A 21,911-nucleotide genomic window follows, 5' to 3' on the forward strand; every position below is an offset into this window, starting at 1 on the left:
ATTAATAAGGAATAGAATTTACTTTAGGAAGCTCAAAGTTTGTTTTCTTCTGTTGTTTTTTAGTGTGTGTGTGTGTGTGTGTGTGTGTGTGTGTATGTGTGAGAGTCTGTGTGTGTAGGCCTGAGGTGCTGCTAGGTGAAGTCCTCTACTGTTGCATCTCATTTTTTGAGACAGAGTGTCTCACTGACTGTAGAGCTTGCTGTTTTAGCTAGAATGGCTCGCCAGTGACCACCAGGACTCCACTCGTCTCTGCCTTCTCACTGCAAGGTTATAGGCACTCAGTGTTTCTCTAGGTTTTATGTAGGTACTGGGGATCTAAACCCAGACCTCGTGCTGCAAGCACTCTGCCCACATTGTCACCTCCCTGGTCCCTGTATCAGATAAGATGAAGATGAGGCTGGTGAGGTAGCTCAGTGAGTTAAGGTGCTTGCTATCAAGGCTGACACTCTGAGCTCAGTCCCTGGAACCCAGAGGGTGAGAGGAGAAATGACCCTTGTCAGCTGTCCTATAACCTCTGTGAGTACACTGTGGCACACATGTCCTACCACACATACAAAAGAAATTAATAAAAATGTAAGAAAATGTTTTTTAAAATAAGATGACAATGGCATTTAACAAAATTATTTGTTGCTTTTTTTTCTTTTTCAGCAAGAGTTAGAAAACAATTTTTTGCTGAAACAACAAATTTTGTGAACATAGCAATAAATGAAAAGAACATGCATCTAACCCTGGTATGGTGACACAAGCCTGTAATCCAGCACGCAGAAGGCAAAGGCAGAAGAATTATGAGTTCAAGGCCAGTCTGAGCTATAATAAAACCCTGTCTCAAAAGGGGAAAAAAAAAAAGGGAACACACATTTATCAATGGGCTTCCCACATGACAGGCCCTGAACCAGGTGCTTTCTCAATATTAGTTTACATGTCGATCAGCTGTATTAAATCTGCACATTTTTCTTGTCTTGTGGGAATTTAATAAATATGTTGGGAGACAACCTTAAATTTCCTTTAAAAATAAATCAGACAGAAAGGAACACTGGGAAGATTCACTGAATACATTGACACAGTCAAAGTTTCTGAGAACAAGAAAGGGGTGACTGGCACATACTTATAGGACAGCAAGGCAGGGAAGATTCAAAGTCACTAAGACTAAATAAGGTGGACAGTATAGAGGGTCAGACTTAGTAACTAATTTTTTATGGGAAAAAATTTACACTAAAAAATGTGATCTGGGGGCTTGAAGTCTAGGTCAGTGATAGGATTCTTGCCTAGCACATGCAAAGTCCCATGTTCTCCCTAGCACCAAGAGACAAAGAAAAAGAAAGGAAGTAGGGGAGGCAGAGGAAGAGAAGGGAAGAGGGGAAGAGAGAAAACAAAAGGAAGCAGAAATCAGAAGGACATGGATTTGAACCCTGGCTTGGTCACTGGCCAGCCTTGGGCATGGAGCAAATTACTCATGTCCCAGGACTCCATCCATCTCTAACTAGAGGTGGGAACAGCATTGCTTGTCTTTTGGAGTGGTTAGGATTAAATCGGACCATGCAGTCTTGTATGTCCAGTAAGATGGAAAGCCACTTGAGCCTGGAAGTTCAAGGACAGCTTGTGTGGCATAGCAATACATGTCTCAAGAAGAGGAAGAACTATGATGGCTTTGAAAGTGCTACGTGGAATGCCGAGTACACAATAAGTAATCATTTCATTGCCTTTACTACCATTAGTTATATTAATCGAAGAACAATTCTACTTGCAGTTGACTGAAAAGAGTCTTTTGTAAGTCAAAAGTGAGACTTAACTGCATAGTGACGTCGCTATTGGCAGGTGGAAAACAAATACAAAACTGGGTCACTGTATTCAACAAAAGACAGCACATCTGTTTCATCCGCTGTCTGCTCTACCTGGTGCTGGACTAACTAGGCTTTATTTAGTATTTAAAAATATCTAGGAAGTGTTATTTGTAGTGTTCTGAGATAATGCACTTAAATAATTTCTAAAGAATTTAATTTATGCCTAATCATTACCAAGTTTTCCGAAAAATTCTTTTGAGATCCTTCCATAAGGCAAGCGTGACTGACCAGAATGAAAAGAGACCCCCCCTGTTGCCAGGTTCTTTCAAGATTCACTCTGGGATTATACAGTGCATCTTATAAGTACTCTATTCTATAGAAGCAGTTCTCAACCCTCGGGTCACAATCCAGTTGGGGGTCACACATTAGATATCTTACATATCAGATGTTTACATTATGATTCCTAACAGTAGCAAAATTACAGTTATGAAGTAACAACAAAATAATTTATGGTTGGGGGGGTCACCACAACATGAGGGATTGTATTAAAGGGTCACAGCGAAGGTTGAAAACCACTGTTTTTTTGTTTTGTTTTATTTGTTTTGTTTTTCGAGACAGGGTTTCTCTGTGTAGCTTTGCGCCTTTCCTGGATCTCGCTTTATAGACCAGGCTGGCCTTGATCTCACAGAGATCCGCCTGCCTCTGCCTCCCGAGTGCTGGGATTAAAGGCGTGCGCCACCAACGCCTGGCTGAGAACCACTGTTTTATAAGTAAATGTTTTCAGTTGGGGATATGTATCACCAGCCTATTTTTCTATATATACTAATAAACACACACATATACATTTACATATACACATATATACTTCATATCTATAACATTTCTGATGTTTTTGGGGACAATAAACTGAAGGTTAGTACATAAATACATGTAAAGAGCATCAATTAACCATAAGGAATTCTAGAGATTTGTTAGTACCCAAGGATGACATTAAAATATCATAACTGTGGATTAATTTCTTTTTAAAAATGACATTTATTCCTGTGTGTGTGTGTGTGTGTGTGTGTGTGTGTGTGTGTGTGTGTGTGTGTATCGGTACACGAGTGCCATGTAGTGCATATATGGAAGTTGGAGGACAATTTATAGGAGTTTGTTTTCTCTTTCCATCATGTGGGTCCTGGGGAGCAAATTATGACTAAGCACATTTTACTTTACTTTTTTTCACATATTTCTTTCAAAACACTTACTTAAACATCTTTCAGTTTCAAAAACCATGTAACAAAGTCCCATAGACATACTTCTGTAAAGAACACCTGATGAAAGTCTCAAGATAAATTTTACTCATCTTGACATACTCTGTCAGAAAACATCTTGGACTTGAAGGCAATTGCTTCAAGGTGAGAATTCAGAACAGTGAAAACAAATTATATCTATCTGATTTTTTTTTTTTTTTTGATCACTAGGGATGTAGCAATAAGCTACATACCAGCCGAGAGCACTTAAAATGCACACAACTACTTATGAAATAGACTCCTTAGTACCAGCCTGACCTGTAGTGTCAGGAGTGAGCAGTGTAGAAGAACTGTTAACACACAGCTTTGCTGAGGAACTGCTTTAATCGAATTTCAAAACCTGTCTGCTACACTGGTTCAACTCTGCTGATAGCCTATTATTGAAACGCTTTATGAGATTCATTTAAGAACACTAAACATTCAAACAACCTAGTAAGTTATATAATAGAAAGTAAGTTTATCAATGAATGAGCTGCTCAAATGGCCTCAAATTCCATTCCAAATGCCTCCTCAACTTCAATGGCTGGGAAAGCCACGGTGGCTTGTCTCTAACCGGGCTGATGTCACTGTCCAGTTTCTTTGTAGGTTCCTTCAGAGGCAGCCAGGCTAAACCAAAAAACTTGTCACCTTAATAAATAATATCCTAACCAAATCCTACACTGGCAGGAATACACAATGGTTTCCTGAACAGAGTTAATTTTCTTGGTTAGAGAATAATCTGAGGGACTAAAGAACATCTTAGCTGCTTTGCTTAGGCTCCAAACAGAATAGAATTAACACTCTATTTCACACGGGAATATATTCATTATAGCATACAGTAGTGAGGATTTGAACAAACAAGAGGTATAGCTCCCTTTTTATTTCTGAAGCAACAAAAGAAAATGATTAGACAGAATACAACATCATAGACTATCACAGTTTCAATCATAAATATTGAAAAACTACGACTAAACCAATAAATAACATGTTTACAGTTTATGATTGGCACATAATTTGTGACATTTTAAAATATGTTTTGATCCTGCTATCTGTACACCTTATAGAGAAAATATCATGTGACAGATCCAAAACAAAAAACAAAAACAACTCCATACATAGCTCATTCCTTTCTATATAGTTTCACAATGATAATGTTCTGAAGCCACTAAAAGTACCTGAGGAGATAAATGCGCATGTGGGGTTTAACATCAAGCAATAGTTTATCTGGCAACACTGGCCAGTAATCAAACAATTACAAAATGGAAAGTACATCTTGTACAAGCTGACAGAACCATTAAATCAGAAGAGCCATGAGCAGATGTACTGACACTGTAAGAATTACCAGAAAGCATTAATTTCAGCATTAATAAAATGGCAGTAAATAGATGACAGCTGCCAGATGAACTCAGAAATAAGGTTACTGGCCTTGTTAAGCTCACGTCTCATTTTCTCAGGCACAAACTGATCGAGGTAGCGTCGGAAGTGAAGTGCATCAATGGCAACGATCTCTGTGCAGCGTCGCTGCCAATCATCCCTGTGAGGGACAGGAAGGGAATCAGGATAAGGAACAGGTAGACTCCTTTAACTAAGAACCTCGCACAAGTCATGCTGTCAACCTTTTGACAGTGTTATGATATTAAAAACAAACAAACAAACCATAAGCACAGGTCCCAGGCAAACAGGAGGGCAGAAAGCCATTACAGCTTTAGATTCGGAGGTGTGCATGCTGCAGACTGTTGAGTAGTAAACGACAAACCAAGAGACACCATGAGATGACACACTGTGAGCAAGTAAATCATTCACAGGGAGCCTCAGCGGTTAAAGGATTGGGGAGTAAACAAAAGGAATATTGGTCTTTGTTGTCCTCTGATACCACAGGCGTGGTATTTCCTCTGCTTTTGTTTTCAGAGATAGGTACTAAATCACTTGTATATATCATTTCCTCACACTGCACAGGAAATAATCCTGAGAAATCAAGTGTATAAAAAATATGTACCATTCAGGCCAACTTTATACCTACTTTGAATTTCAGCTACAAAAGGTATCTTTAAAATGGTCCAGACAAGATACACTGCTCACAGAAATGAAGGACTACCCGAGGTGATGAGTTTGGAAACCCCAAAAATTCCATCTTGCTTGCGTGTATTGGTAGCCAAGTAAGTTTTTATACTAAAGATTAAAAAACCCCTCAAAGCTAGTCTGTGGACAATTATGGGGATCCACACAGACACCTGCTTCATTACAGGCATATGTGTCAGAGTTAGCATCAGTTGTCAACTCCACACACCTGGGGAAGAGGGACCGTCCCCCACTGGACTGGTTGGTGGGCATGTCTGTGGGACATTCTCTTAATTGCTATTTGATATGTAAGGATCCAGCACACTGTAGGCAGTGTCATTCCTGGGCAGGTGTCTTGAGTTGTGTAAGGAAGGTAAGCCAGTAAGCAGGATGGTTCAATGGTCTTTTAGCTACTTTTGCTCCTGCCTCTAGGTTCCTGCCTCAAGTCCTAGCCTTCGCTTTCTTTGATGATGGACTATAAACTGTAAGCCAACTAAATAAACCCTTCCTTCCCCAAATTGGTTTGGTCATGTTTTTTTAACCACATCAAGAGAACCCAAATAAGAACAATATATTCTATAAAATAAAAAGAAAGCATAGGCTGGACTTGACATTACAAACAGTAAGACTGAGGCATAGATAGAGCGGCCTCCTTTTGCCAGAACGCTTTTTTCATTACAAGTGAACACAAAGTGACTTCTGCCCAACCTGGCACAGTAAGGCTTCTAGATCATTCCGTGAGTAAGCGAAGATGCTAACATATGACGTTATTTCAAGAGGACAGGGGACAGCAGCAGCAATAGCCACTGCAGGCTCTGAGTCAGCTGGTATGTGGCATCAGCAAACTGTCCCAACATACACCCCTACATCTGATAACAAGGAACACTTAAGGACAGCTAAGCAAGAAGGCTCTAAACTCGCATTAGTCAATCTCTATAGCTTAGAGACAAAGAGCTGCAGAACTATGCCCTGACAGTTTTTGCCTCAAACTTGAATTTTTAGTCTTCTTTTTTGGTGTGTCAGGCATGGAAATAGTGTTTTGCCTTCCAAAAAAAAAAAAAAAAAATCTGTGATATTGAATTTAAAAAATAATTTAAATGTAGTCACCACATAATAGAGAGAAAATGCTTCACCTAGACAACTTATGCCACCAAGTAAAACCTCCAGTGCCAGATATGGGTTAGAGGTTGTTGAGTTGTTGGCCACAGGGGTCCCATAGATTCCCCCTCCCCCTGCAAACACTAGAGGCTATTGCTAAGGCTATAGATTATTCTCCACAACCGGATGGTAATGCCCTATTCCTGAAGACAACACTTACTTAGGTCATTGAACATGGAGAAATCTAGCTGGTGTCCAACTAGGAGCTTCACCCTAGCGATTATGGTGCTGGGAGGTACTCTGCACATGGCTGGAAGCAGCAACCTGCCTGCAAGCTATATACTGGTACAACGGTAGCACAGATGGTATGGGAGCAACCAATCACTTTCTGATTGGATTTAAGGCCCACTCCATGAGATGGAATCTGTACTTGACACTGCTAAAGTGGCCAAGAACCTGAGCCTAGGTATGTCACAGGAACTAGGGGAAAACCTACTATTATTATTCTGCTAAAGGAATAAAACAATAAAATTACTCTTAATGACATATTACTATACCCACAGATCAGTGCTTTGTTCAACCCTTATCAGAAAAGGCACTTCTTTCAGCGAATATTAATTAACACAGGAACTCCCAACTGGACAACCTGCAGTGAATAAGAGACTTTAGAACACTCAATCCCAAATGGGATGTCTTCATCAAATCCCTCTCAAGTCTTAGGGATCTATATGGAAAATGAGATGGAAAAACTGTAAGAGCCAGAAGTGAATGACTCCAAGGAAACAGTGTTTTCTAGACACAAAAGGACAGATATACATACAAACTCACAGAGAATGTCACAACATGTATAAGATTGCACAAAGTCAAACCAGACAAAATCTCAGCGTGAGAAGGGGAGGTGGACACAAAGTCTTAACCCTAATCAAGAAACTCTTTGCAACTGATGCCTGCTGAGAAGAGAAAATCAGTTTTCTTCAATGGAGTGTTACTGGGTATATCAGCCTATAGCCCTATGCACAGTAGGAGCGAACAGAAATGGACTTCATGAGTTTTTGTTGTTGTTTTTGTGGGCTTTATGTTGAGAGAGCAAGGGGGGGGGCAAACATGAAGTTGGGTAGGTAGAAAGAAAAAGAATATGATCAAAATATATTGTATAAAAATATTTTAGATGAGGGCTGGAGAGATGGCTCAGAAGTTAAGAGCACTGGCTATTCTTCCAGAGGTCCTGAGTTCAACTCCCAGCAACCACATGGTGGCTCACAACCATCTGTAATGAGATCTGGTGCCCTCTTCTGGCCTGCAGGCATACATATAAACAGAACACTGTATACATAATAAATAAATAAATCTTTAAAAAATATTTTAAATGAAAAAAATAATAAATTTCTGGAAGAGGCAGAGTACACCAGAGTCAAGTACATCTTTTAGTTTCAGCCACATGATACTAAAATCAGAAAGACTCACTTTTCACTCCCATCTTCATGGCTCCGGGCCCAACGATAAGTTTCAGCATAGCCTGTATATTCACTGTACTGTTCAGTACCTGAAACAAATAGTCTATTAATATCACTCGCTTCAGACTCAATGGGGAAAGCATTCCACCTAAGGTGCTCATAAGGACAGAGTGCCATCCTTGTTTTTTTTTTTTTTTTGTTTTGAGACAGGGTCTCTCTACATAGCCCTGGCTGTCCGGGGACTCACTATGTAGACCAGGCTGGAGGGTATCATTCTTATTATTTCTAATCAGCACTGTACCTGAAGGGTAAAGTAGATCCATCCACCCACCACCCTTAATCCCTGCTGCCACCAGTGCAACAACACAAGAACAGACATAAAGAATGGAAAAATATAAGCAGAGATGGGGAAGTAGCTCCATGGTAGAGCATGAACAGCACCCTGGGCTTGACTCCAATACAAAATAACATAAAGATAAAATAAAATGCAAAACAGTCTTGCAAATGTCATCACTGTTTATACAGTGAATCCCAAAGAACTGCTGGAAGTGGGAAGAGGGTAAGAAAAACTCATAACTAAGAGTAAAGATGTCTCTCTCTATATATATACCAGCAAACAATGAAAAAACAAACCACCAAACATCCATTAAACATAGTGACAAAAAACCATAAATTACCCCTGAGCAAACTTAGTAACAGATGTAGAAAACCAAAAGAGAGAAAAAAAAAAAAAGACCCAAATAGACAGAGAAATAGAGCATTCCTTTGAAGTAGAAAATTCAATATTATCACAAGGCTAATTCTTGATCTATATATTCATCTCAATGCTAACAACCATCCCAATTCCAAACAGCCTTTTCTCTCTCAACACCCCGTTCCTGACCCAGGGTATTGCCATGTTGCTCAGACTGAACTTAAACTCCTGGGGTCAAGTGATCCTTACAAATCAGCCTCTTAAGTAGCTGCGGCTACAGGTAAAGCAGCACATGTTTAAAAAATAGTAATTAAACTGGGTGTGATTGTGCCATGACTTCATGGCCAGCAAAGAAGAAAAGGAAGAACAGCAAAATAAAACAAAACAAACAAAAAAACAAAACCTAGAGTGCTCAACTATCTTAATTAACAGTTACTGGATTTGGGCTTAAAAATAGACATGGGAAAGAACTATGAAACAAAGTAGAGGCCATAAGCCAACTGACTGTTAATAAGGGAGCTATAATAAGGGCATCCAGGAAATGATAGTTTCCCCTAATACTGTTGGAACACATAGATTTTCATGTAAAAATATAGACTGGACTGCTATGTCATGTTATGAATAAACATTTTGAGACAGAGGATAAACATAAACATAAAACTATAAAATTTCCAGAGGAAAACAAGAGAGGACATTCCTAATCTCAGCACTTGAAAGGTGGTGGCTAGAACATCAGAAGTTCAAACTGGGCAACATGAGAGACCCTGTCTCAAAAAACAAACTTACACAGGAGAACAGCTTTATTGTATTTAGCCAAAGATTTCTTTAACTGGATAAAAAAAAGCAGTGACCACAAAACTTATAAATGAAACAAAAACTATATCGGATCAAAATTCAATAGTTATTGTCAGTAAAACATTTTTGGGAAAACCAGGCCCACATGACAATATCTGACAAAGGATCTGTATTCAGAATATGTGACGATGTCTCAAACATCAATACCAAAAACAAACAGGGGCTGAGGAAGTAGAGGTTTGTGACAAGCCCTTTCCAGCATATGTAAGGCCCCGTGTTTAGACCCCAGCTCAGCAAAATAACATGAAATGAGTGAAAAAAACACAACTCAACTCACAGAAATGGACAGAAATCATGAACACACACCTATAAGAAATACATCATTGGCTGACAATCATATGAGATACATAGTTGGCTAACAGTCATATGAAAATGTTTAACATTATCAATCACTAGTGATCACAGTCAAACCACAGTGAGATACTGTAATAAATCTCAACGTATGGCTAAAATAAAAATGTCTACAATAAGGGCTACATGTGGTGGCACATATTTTTTTAATCCCTGTACTTGGGAGGCCCAGGCAGGTGGATCTTTACGAGTTCCAAGCCAGCCCGAGTTACATGGTGAGGCCCTGTCTCAAACAACAACAACAATAACAACAAAAACCCAAACAAACAAAAAGATTCAGGACGAATCAACAAAACAACAACAAAAAGGCCATACTAGATGGGCGGTGGTGGCGGCGCACGCCTTTAATCCCAGCACTCGGGAGGCAGAGACAGGCGGATCTCTGTGAGTTTGAGGCCAGTCTGGGCTACCAACTGAGCTCCAGGAAAGGCGCAAAGCTACACAGAGAAACCCTGTCTCGAAAAACCAAAAAAAAAAAAAAAAAAAAAGCCACACTAAGGGCTGACAAGGGAATAAAGTAGAACTCTCATATACTTCTGGTGAAACAACATGGCACAGTAATTCTGAAAAATAGTTTGGCAATATTTTATAAAATTAAACATGAACAGTTTGATATGGAAATGTCATTTGTAGGTACTTATCTAATAGAAAACAAAAAAAGTGTGCCGATAAAAACTTTATGGAAGGGGCCAGAAAGATGGCTCACTGGTTAAGAGCACTGGCTGTGTGTCCGTCCCCCCCCCCCCCCCCCCCGAGGATTCAAAATCGACTAACACCCACATGACATCTCACAACATCTGTAACTCCAGTTCTAGGGCATCAGTGCCCTCTCCTGGCCTCTGCAGGCACCAGGCATACAAGTGGTAGAGAGACATAGAGGCGGGTGAAACACCCAAGCACATGAAATAAAAAACGAATTCATCTTAAAAATTGCTCAGAAGAATGCTCATAGCAGGTTTACTCACAACAGGTGCATATCAGTCATAGGCCAACCACAGGACCAGAAGGAATAAGATTCATATATGGAGAGATTTACTGCAAAGATTTGGCTCACACGACGATGGGGGCTAATAAACAAGTTTAACAAGCAGGTTGGGACTCTTAGACTTGGGCAGCAGCTGACCACAGGGGGATTCCTTCTGTGAAGACTGTCTTTTAACTGACTGAACTAAACCCTCACAGATTAAGGTAAACAATCTCCCTTCTTAGGTGTTAACTACTGTGGACTTTTAATCACATCTATAAATTATTTTTATAGCAACACATGAATTCAGTGTCTAACTGAATACATGGGGGCTGTGGCTGAGCGGAGCTAACATAAACCCATAATAAACTTAAAAATAAGCCTGGTATAGTGTCTCATGTGGAAGCTGGAGGATCACCACAAGTATGAGGCTACCTAGACTACAGAATGAGACTCTTTCTGAAAACAAACAAACAAGAAAATAAGGAGGGAGGACCCAAGGAGTCAACAGTCCAAAAGCAAATTAACAGCAAGATAAAAGCCAGTGGGGCTCACACGGAGCAGTGGATGCTGCTTAGTACAAAGCACAGAGCCACCACATCCAAAATCATGACAGTGGATTCACTAATCTTTAGGAAATATATGATGAAATATTTAGGAGTAAAAGGGATTAATGTCTCCAACACACTCTTAAATATTTGAGGAAAAGAAAATGGAGAAGAAAAAAGGTAAACTGGTAAATCTTGACAGAGTATGGAAAGCTGGGTATGGTGACACACACCTGTAATCCTAACTCAGGTAGCTGAGGCACGAGGATCATAAATTTGAAGTTTCTTCCAAATACATTATATGCATGTAAAAAGGCATTTATATTTATGTAAAATTATGAAAATATTATATTTTTGGTGTATGACTTATAATTTCCTATAATAAAGGTTAAATACTATGCTTTCCAATTTATTGTTTAGCAAACTCCTTCTTAAAATAATTAAGTAATTTCTATCTTAATTCCCGTAAATTCACTTTAAATTTTTTTTATGCTACAAACCAATAAAACAACTTTATAACGTCCTTGCTATTTCTTGTGCAGTCTTCATGGACCTGTGAGTACAGCTTGATGTTCTTGTGTGTACAATGTTCACAGAACGTGTATATATAATAAGTATAACAAGTGGAACAAAAGGAATAGGATTAACTGAAGTTACATCAGTAAGTCAGAAATACTCTCCAGGCACTACATAATGGACTCTTAGATGGTCACATTTGCAGCCAGGCACAGCAGCTCAGGAGGCAGAGGCAAGGACATTGCTGGGACTTTGAGAATAGCCTGTATGACACCTGAGACCATGTCTCAGAACAGAAAACCACATCTTCAAAGAGCATGGTATGGTGAAAAAACACCACAGTGACATTAGGAAACATGGGACCCCAGGAGATACTTCCTTGGTCATGTGACCTTGGCTACCCAACATATCTGAAATTCAGGGTTATTAATAGTGCTTACTGTTTTACCTCATAGGATCAATTAGAAAACCAAGTAAGCCAAATTGAAACTCCTTCAAAACCATGTCAATGAACTGAATTTTGCAAAGCAGTAGAGGAAACGAAACTGACTCTTGTCTAGGCATCAACACTGCTCTAGTCTATTGCCAAAAGGAAACAGAGCCAGCCAGGAACACTCTTGTTTATGTTTTCTGCTTAGGAGTAGATAAATCTCACTTTTCTGTTAAAAAAAACAAACAACAACAATAACAACCCCTGTCTACTTTCATCTCTTAATTATGCAAACACCTGTTTTGTCTTTGAAAAATGAATGGTTGAAGACTATAAAATAGCAATTGTTATGTTTCTCTCCCAAGTGAGGCCACGGTCAGCCTTCTTTTACAGAGGTTTAGGGCACTTTGGAAATAAATGCTTCCTTCCACTCTAAGCAAACTGAACCTTGAGTTTTCTAAGTAGGCACGTCTTATATCACTGTCTTTTGAAAAATGAGTTCTTTTTAATGTATTTCAAATTCAAATTTATTAATGAGCAGTGATGGAAATGTAAAAGCGAACAGTGGAAAGAGCCATGAAGACAGAAGCTTCTGAGTTAGTGAGATGGTCTGCAACAATTCAGGCCAGAAAGACCTTCACTTAAGGGAAACTCTTATCAAGAGTTCATGGCAGCATTATGAGCTTTAGACTTAGTAAGAAATCTATCTAGTTTCTCTTACTATTAATAAAAGTTTATAGTGAACTGAGGAAAATATTGGAAATGAACAAATTCTGCTGTTGGTGGGTTGTGCCCTGGGACAGGCAGTTCACATGAAAGCCGTACACGCTACTCCACTTTGCATCACCCAGAGCGGCAATTACGGAGTAGATGCAACACTCTTGCCTTCAGTCTTCACAGCTGGTAAACATTTTGTAAGAATAAGCAGCATAAAAACCCTTGATCTCTAATTACTCTCTAAAACTCCAACTGAACTCGGATCTCTCAACAGTCTGGAGTCACTTAGCACTGGGTTACTTCTGTAGTGATGGTGCCTGCACTTTCAACCTCCCCAAGATGGCACAGAATGATAAGCCACGGTTTACATCTGGTTATCTATCACTTCTGCTGACCAAAGACATCTACTCGTGTAGACAGTCTTGAAGGTCTGATTCACTGCTGGGACGGTCTCACGTAAATGAACTATTCTTCTGCTCATGAAGTTTTATCTATAGGCATGTGTAGCATCTGCTTTATATGCTCACCAAACAGAAGCAAGAGGAGAATACTGTAGAGCCCCTTAACACTTGATATTGAAGCTGTCTGGAAGATGTTTAATTCTTTCACTCTATTTATCCTTCACAAAAGGTTTCAACTCAGCTACTATAGGGTGAATCATAGCAAACAGAAATAACATAGAACAAAAGTATTTGCCTGTTTGCATGAATGTTTCATATTCACTTAAATGTCGGATAGCAACCAGATGTCCCAAAATGATGACAAATTTAATTTATTTCCAATTTCTCAAAACCCTTCTACAGATTCAGGCAGCACAGTCACAGCCATTAGGTCACTGAGCTTAGCTGTATCACTGAAGAAATGGAATTGATCAGGCAGATAAATTGCAGTGCATGGTTAAGAGTCTCCTAAGAAGGGAGATGGCAGAAATCCAGATACTAAATAGATGATGAAATGGTCATTTCCATTAAGGGAGCATCACATCACAGATATTAATTAGGAAGCACTGTAATAAAGTTAAGTGCATGTGGGGGAAAATGCTGAGTTAAAAGTCACCCCAAGTGTCCTTAGCTTGAGGTAATCACAAATTTGAAGCCAAGTCACAGATCTGCAATTTTCCACTCACTTTACAACTGCTGCAGGTAAGTCAGAGATCACTGACAATTCCAGAGGAATCCTTTTTTAAGGGACAAGCTATCGTAAGGGGAGAGGGACGGAGGCAAGAGGGAGAGAGACAAAGACACATACTAATGTTTTCCTTCTAATATTCCCAGGGGAAGTGACATCCCTTATTTACTAAAAAATCAATGGCAGATAAGATTCTTTTCTTACCATAAGAGAATCAAAGTAAATGAAAGAAATTAGCTTTGGATTTAAATGCCCAGCATTTTACTAAGGTTTATTAATCTATTTTTTTTTTAAAGGATGAAAATTCTTCTTGAAAATGATGAGATATTTTATTGTTAGTCTTCAGTTCAAACACTCTAAATATTAAAAATATTTAAAAATTATCATTTGTATACATAAGTGATGGGAACAGTAACAGCCCCGACTTTTCAGAGTTCATGAAAAGAGCATAATGCAAGTGATCCAATGGTTTCCTTGGCAACAAAGGGCATTCACCAGCCCTTCCCTCTTTTGGTTCTGTTATCTGTGCATTCTCACCTCCCCCAGGAACTACCTCAACTTCATCCATCTTACCTACCTACACCATAATCAACAATTACAGACAGACAAGCAACACGGGAGCTGAGACAATGCTGAGAACAAAGGGGTGTATCTTTCCAATCCAATACAATTTTGGAAACAACTTCAAAATTGTAGAAGAAATTCTTCATGTTATTAACTTAAAGTAACAAAGTAAGTATCTGTCTAAGAGAAATAAATTCCTTTGCTGAGGTTCTAATTTTAATTTCTCACATAAACTTAATAAATCTTGTTGTCTACCTTACTTCACTAAACTATCAGATCAAGTGGGTAAGACTATCTAAACGTCTTGAAGCCATTCTCCCAAGCAGCAAGATCATTTTAAAACCTTAACTACTGTGGAAAGCAGCTGCCCAGCAGCCTCCAGAGAAGACACGAGAGTGTTGAGGCTCCTTCAAAGCCCGACTTTCCGAGAACGCTCATTAGACCTTTGCCCTGGGGAGATCTCACGCAGAAGGCTGTCCTGACTTCACGAAACTGGAGCTTGCCTAGTGTGAAAAGCCTAGTGTCCAAGAGTTATATGAGATGAGCACAGGTCCCTGCTGACCATGGAGACTGCCTAAGGTGGGGTAAGCAATACACTAACCAAAGCATCCAAGGAAAGCTGACAACAAGTTGTCAATCAGAAGCTTAGAAAAGTTCTAGCACATGCTTAGAGTGCAAAACACCATATGATACAAATGCCCAGAAAAAACCCCAGAAAGCCTTTAGCTTTCCCCACTGCCCAGCCTTGAAGCTTTGTGGAAGCAGGAAGGCTAGGCAGAGTCACCAATGACACAGTGGAAGGCTCATGGCGCCAGCACGCACACAGAGCGCTTCAGCAAAGTGGGAACCTTCCTGATTCCAGTCATCTGAGAATCCACACAGTCACTAGCTAACCACTAGTAAACTAAACAGAAACCTTAGTGACACTCAAGAAATAGCACAGAGACAGGCGTGGTGGTACACGCCTTTAATCCCAGCACTCTGGAGGCAGAGGCAGGTGATTTCTGTGAGTTCGAGGCCAGTCTGGGCTACAGAGTTCCAGGAAAGGCACAAAACTACAGAGAAACCCTGTCTGGAAAAACCAGAAAAAGCAAAAGTACAGAGTCCACAGAATTTGGTTAGGAAAGGAATGAAGTAAACAACTGAGGCTAATAACAATAACTCTGATGAGGGGATACAATTTCTAGGGTTGCTATATTATTTAAAATGTCAGTTCTCATCATCAATTACAATCGGACCAGAGACATGTATAAAGAATGAGACAGTGTGTCCCATAACCAGGAATAAGTAGTCAATATTACACCAGTAAGCCGATGCAGGACTCAGTAGAAAAACACAAATCTGTTATTTTAAATATGTTGAAAGAACTGAAAAAAACTATGTCTTAGTACTAAAGCAAAGTAAGTATGAGAATGATAATTCTCACAACTATATTAGGACCTGCGTGAGATGGTTTAGTGAGTAAAAGCGTGTGCCATCAAGGCCGACAACCTGAGTTTGATCCACACAACCCACACAGTGGAAAGAGAAAACTGACTTCTAAAAGTTGTCCTCTGATCTCCAAATCACACGTGGCATGTACATACACAATAAATAAAAAAGTATATATATATATATATATATATATATATATATATATATATATATATATAATAAAATATCAAACAATGAAAAAATTCTTTAAAAAGATATATTAATATAGAGACAAATGGGGGGGCAGAGAAGAAATTCTTGAATTGAAAAGTACAATACTAGAAATAAAAAATCTGCTAGAAAAATTTAAGAGAAAATTAATTTGAAAGCAGGTAAATGAATCAGTGAAATAGAACAAAAATCAATTGACTCTGAGGAAGAGAAAACATAAGTAATGAAGAAAATGAACAGAGGTTCAGAGACTAGCACACCACCAAGTGTCATCATCTGCACTATTTGGAGAGGAAAGAATATTTTAATACATAAGGCCCTACGACTAGGGTCTGGCTCAGCTGGTAAAGAGCTTGCTAGGAAGGGCTCTTGACTCTGGCCCCCAGGACCCCTATAAAAATGCCAGGTATGGTGGTATGTGCCTGTAATCCTGGTGCTGAGACGGCATAGACGGATTTCAGAGGCTTACTGGCCAGGCAGACTAGCCAATGGGTGAGCCCCAGATCAATGAAAGCCTGTCAGAAAGGAGGTAGAGTGTTCCTGAGGATAGCATCTGAGGTCCTCCAGCCTTCTCATGCATAGGACTACACGTGTAAATGCAGCCCTTACATCTGTACCTGTGCAACACAAACACACATTAAATAAAAGACAGAAGGGCCAGGCGGTGGTGGAGCACACCTTTAGTCCTAGCACTTGGGAGGCAGAGGCAGGAGGATCTCTGTGAGTTTGAGGCCAGCCTGGGCTACAGAGTGAGTTCTAGGACATGCAGCAAAGCTACACAGAAAAATCTTGTCTTGAAAAACCAAAAAAAAAAAAAAAAAAAAAAAGAAAGAAAGAAAGAAAAAAAAAAAGACAGAAGGGCCAACTAGTTAATACATCTGATGACAAAAATAAATCTAAGCATTCCAGAAGCTCAATGAATTCCAAGTAAAGTAAAATCAATGAGATCCATACCAGAGAAATCATAATAAAACTGAAAGACTCCTATAAGCGAGAAACAAAGGGAAAATCAGATACTCTCTTGAAGGTTGTCTGAAAGTTATCAGAGGTCAAGAGTGCAACATCAAGACTGGAGCTCAGGCTTGACTTTATCATGCACCTCTTTGCATGTACCTTAAGTTTTATGTATGTCTAATATAAGTCACAGGGGACTTTTTAATAACAATAATCCAAATTCTCCCACTCAAGGAACTACAGTTGCCTATATTAATCTCAAAGCAACAACAGAAACAAAATTTGGTTTTATAGGCTTCAAAAATAAAGACCCAGTAACTGATGAAATGTTTTGGCTTCCTGTAGGTATGTTCTTTTAGTTACTCAAATGAAAGGTACCACTTGGATATTCCAATAAGATGGGGGATACAACATGCTACTACTCAAGACATTTTAAGAAAATACGATCACAACAATGAAAAAAATGTAAATAATAAATTTAAACTACTGGGTCTGGGGCCAGCAAGATGGATCAGTGAACAGAGGTGCTTGCCATCAAGTCTTATGACCTGAATTCAATCCCTCCCATATTGTAGGAGGAGAGAAACAATACCCCCAAGTTGTCCTCTGACCTCCGCATGAGCTGGGGCAAGCAAGTGCCCCTTCTCCCAACAAATAAAGAAAATGTAATAAAAATGAAATATTGGGTCTAATGCTCATGGAAGAGAAAAGTCTTGATTGGGCAGCTTTTGGGGATTCAAGATGGGGAAAACTACCCTGTCACGAAGACACACAGACACTAACCTGTGATAATAAGACACTCATTGTGATCCAGCACCTCAGTGAAGAGCCGTGAAACAATCAACTCAGGATTGATTAAAAAGCGGATTTCTTCTTGTACAAGTCCTGCACCAGTTACACCACCTCCAACAAAACGATTTGCAAAATCCACCTATTAGAAAAAGATGTAGTGTATTAAACAGTGTCTAAAAGGCCTGTAGACATCACAAAGAAACGCACACTCCATGGATCAAATCTCTCTCTCCTGTGAACCAGCCCCCGGATCTTCCTAAGGAGTGACTACAGCTGCTTACATTCCTTCCATCTGAGCACAGCTAACACCTCTGCATAGTTCTTTAGGCCCCAAAAGTTCCTAACGCACGTGGAAAATGGAGCTCTCAGATAAAATATTAATTAAAAATCTTATCTGGGTCTTTCTAGTTATAAGTCAAGATTAGTCCTGCTCTGAGGTTTCAGGGTCACTTCCCTACATCTATTATTCAACCTCTCTGTGTATTTTAAGTGACTTTCAAACAATCAAACATTTAAGATTTTTAGTAGTTACTTTTATTCTGTGGAAGAATAAAGGGATAGAATTTTTGTTCCAAATTAAACCCCAAGTCCCAAGTTGCATGAATACTACCAACTATTTTCAAAAATATACCCAATGGCGGGAGGGGGGGATGGATAAAAATCTAAGAACAAATATTTAACTCCATTAATATTTGTAATTTAGTCTGCAAGTCTATATCAGCAGTTTTGTTCCTGTTTCAGGGTATGGGTTAAGTGCTCTACACCACGAGAGTCTGATTCCTGACTAAAGAGTCTTGATCCTCAAAGGAACGCAAGTCAATCTGCCACATTATTTCAGTTTTCAAAACAGTGATTATGTCTGTAATTAGACTGTTTAGATTATTCTAAAGAGTTAGATTACATAGATGTACACAAGTTATATATACATAGTCAAACACACAAGTAAAATAGTTTATTACAAATTCTAAGAAGTTTTTCAATTATTATAAAATGTGAGGTCTCTCCAAATCTTGTTCATATTTTCTAAAGCAGTGGAATGAAACTATGAAGCCAATATTATAGAGGAGTAGACAAGAATATAAATCTTATGTGTAGCAAAATATATGAAAAGACAAAATTAATAAAAGGCCACATATTCTTATTTTATCCATAAGATCTTGGAAAATACTGAAACATACTATTGACAAATTATTGAAATGAATATATAGGAAACCACATATTTGGGTTTGTGCTCCAGAGTACTACTGAAATGGAAAATCCAGAATAGTTATTTCTCATATATATCTCAATAATGGAATAAGTACAGAGCTGAGCACAGAGGAGGGTAATGCCGCTTTTGAAAGAAAGCAGTCGTCAGTGCTGAGTCGGCCAGCAGGCTAAGGGAACGGAAAGCCATGTGAACAACTGCTGGGGAGGACTATGAACAGTGTCCCCACTATCCCTGCAAGCAGAGGACGTCACATGGGAGGTTACAGATGGTGATAAGATGGTCTGGGGTGTAGAGAGGTTTTTACTCCAATCTTGAGGTTCTGGTAAAGATTCATTTAGCAAGTTGGAACAGTGTTTTATTAAGATAACTCAGGGCAGAGTTTTAGTTTCAAGAAAACACTGAAGGTATGTAAAATTAACAGCAAAAAGGGTAGCTAGATAACTACTGAATAACTGTTAGGCCTCAAGTGGTAGAGTATAGGAAAGAGAAGAGACCTAGAAATTCCAAAAATGAAATGGACAGTCATTTGAGAAGTGAAAAACTAACTACAAGCCCATCATTGTAATATTTCTATGAATACAAACAGGGTTTGAGATCATTATAACTTGATTTTTACTGGAATCGGGTACATAATTGAAATAAAAGATATGATTTATCTAACTTGTATACTATTTGATAATAATCATGAGAAATACACCACATGATATTATTGTTTACTCTTTGACAAAAAGACCAATGACAGTCATTACTTAAAAGGTGGACATAGAAATACACTGTTAGGCCGGGCGTGGTGGCGCACACCTTTAATCCCAGCACTTGGGAGGCAGAGGCAGGCGGATCTCTGTGAGTTCGAGGCCAGCCTGGGCTACCAAGTGAGCTCCAGGAAAGGCGCAAAGCTACACAGAGAAACCCTGTCTCAAAAAAAACCAAAAAAAAAAAAAAAAACAAAAAAAAAAAAAAAAAAAAAAAAAGAAATAAACTGTTACAGGAAGAGCTTAAAAAAGAAAAAGATCTCTTTTTGTTGTCTTAATTGCTCTAGCTAGAACTTCGAGTACTATATTGAATAGATCAGAAAATGGAAAGATTTCCCATACTCATGGATCGGTAGGATTAACATAGTAAAAATGGCAATCTTACCAAAAAGCAATCTACAGATTCAATGCAATCCCCATCAAAATTTCAACACAATTCTTCAGAGACCTCAAAAGAACAATACTCAGTTTTATATGGAGAAACAAAAAACCTTGGATAGCTAAAATAATCCTGTATAATAAAGGACCTTCTGGAGGCATCATGATTCCTTACTTCAAGCTCTACTATAGAGCTATAGTAATAAAAACGCGTGGTATTGGCATAAAAACAGACATATGGACCAAAGGAATTGAATCAAAGCCTCAGATGTAAATCCACACACCTATGAATAACCAAATTTTGACAAAGAAGCCAAAATTATACAATAAAAAATTAGAAAGCATCTTCAACAAAAGGTGCTGGCATAACTGGATGTCGGCATGTAGAAGACTGCAAATAGATCCATATCTGTCACCATGCACAAAACTCAGGACCAAGTGGATCACAGACCTCAAGATAAACCCAGTTACACTGAACCAGCTAGAAGAGAAAGTGGGAAATAGCCTTGAATGCCTTGGCACAGGAGACAACTTCCTGAATATAACACCAGTAACACAGACACTGAGATAGACAATAAATGAGACCTCCTGAAACTGCAAAGCTTCTGTAAGGCAAAGGACACGGTAAATAAGACAAAACGGCAGCCTAGAGAGTGGGAAAAGATCTTCACCAACCCCACATCTGACAGAAGGCTGATCTCCAAAATATATAAAGAACTCAAGAAACTAGACAGCAAAATATCAAATAATCCAATTAAAACATGGGTTATAGATCTAAACAGAGAATTCTCAACAGAAGAATCTCAAATGGCCGAGATACACTTAAAGAAGTGTTCAACATCCTTTGCTATCAGGGGAATGCAAATAAAAATGATTCTGAGATACCATCTTAACAACTGTCAGAATGGCTAAGATCAAAAACACTAATAACAACTTAGGTTGGAGAGGATGTGGAGCAAGGGGAACACTCCTCCACTGCTGGTAGGAATGCAAACTTGTACAGTCACTTTGGAAATCAATATGGTGGTTTCTCAGAATATTGGGACTCAATCTACCTTAAGACCCAGCTATAGCAATCGGGGGCATATACCCAAAGGATGCTCAATTATACCATAAGACACTTGTTCAACTAGATACATAGCAGTGTTACTCATAATAGCCAGAAGCTGGAAACAACCTAGATGCTGCTCAACTGAAGAGTGGATAAGGAAAATGTGGTACATTTACACAATGGAGTATTCTCAGTAGTAAAAAAACAAACAAACAAACAAACAATGACAAGAAATTTGCAGGCAAATGGATGGAAATAAAAAAAAAAAATCATCCTGAGGTAACCCAGACCCAGAAAGCAAACATGGTATTACTCACTCACAAGTGGATATTAGGTGTAAAGTAAAGAATATTCAGGCTACAATCCACAGCCTCAGAGAGGCTAGACAACAAGGAGGGCCCAAAGAGGGATGCATTGATTTCCCTGGGAAGGGGAAATAGAAAAGATCTCCTTGGTAAACTGGGTGGGGAAGGGGAATGAATGATGAGGGAATGGGAACATGAGGGATCCTATTGTGCATCTGGAGAGGGGAGAGTAATGAAAGAGATGTCTTGCCGGGCGGTGGTGGCGCACGCCTTTAATCCCAGCACTCGGGAGGCAGAGCCAGGCGGATCTCTGTGAGTTCGAGGCCAGCCTGGGCTACCAAGTGAGCTCCAGGAAAGGCGCAAAGCTACACAGAGAAACCCTGTCTCGAAAAACCA

General features: G+C 39.1%; 1 protein-coding gene across 5 annotated transcripts in view; it reads right to left on the reverse strand.

The window, feature by feature from the left end:
* The window catches only part of Parg (poly(ADP-ribose) glycohydrolase), a 116,610-nt gene that overhangs the window by 21,487 nt on the left and 73,212 nt on the right, over positions 1-21,911 (reverse strand). For all 5 annotated transcript variants that reach the window (XM_037208729.1, XM_028878387.2, XM_037208728.1 and 2 more), the window contains 3 exons: positions 17,811-17,958; positions 7,673-7,751; positions 4,478-4,586 (listed from right to left, as the gene is read on the reverse strand). In XM_037208729.1, the coding sequence (XP_037064624.1) occupies positions 4,478-4,586; positions 7,673-7,751; positions 17,811-17,958 (336 nt within the window). The remainder of the gene's footprint in view (positions 1-4,477; positions 4,587-7,672; positions 7,752-17,810; positions 17,959-21,911) is intronic.

The sequence above is a fragment of the Peromyscus leucopus genome, chromosome 9 (genome assembly GCF_004664715.2).
Source record: "Peromyscus leucopus breed LL Stock chromosome 9, UCI_PerLeu_2.1, whole genome shotgun sequence".
Lineage (NCBI taxonomy): Eukaryota > Metazoa > Chordata > Mammalia > Rodentia > Cricetidae > Peromyscus > Peromyscus leucopus.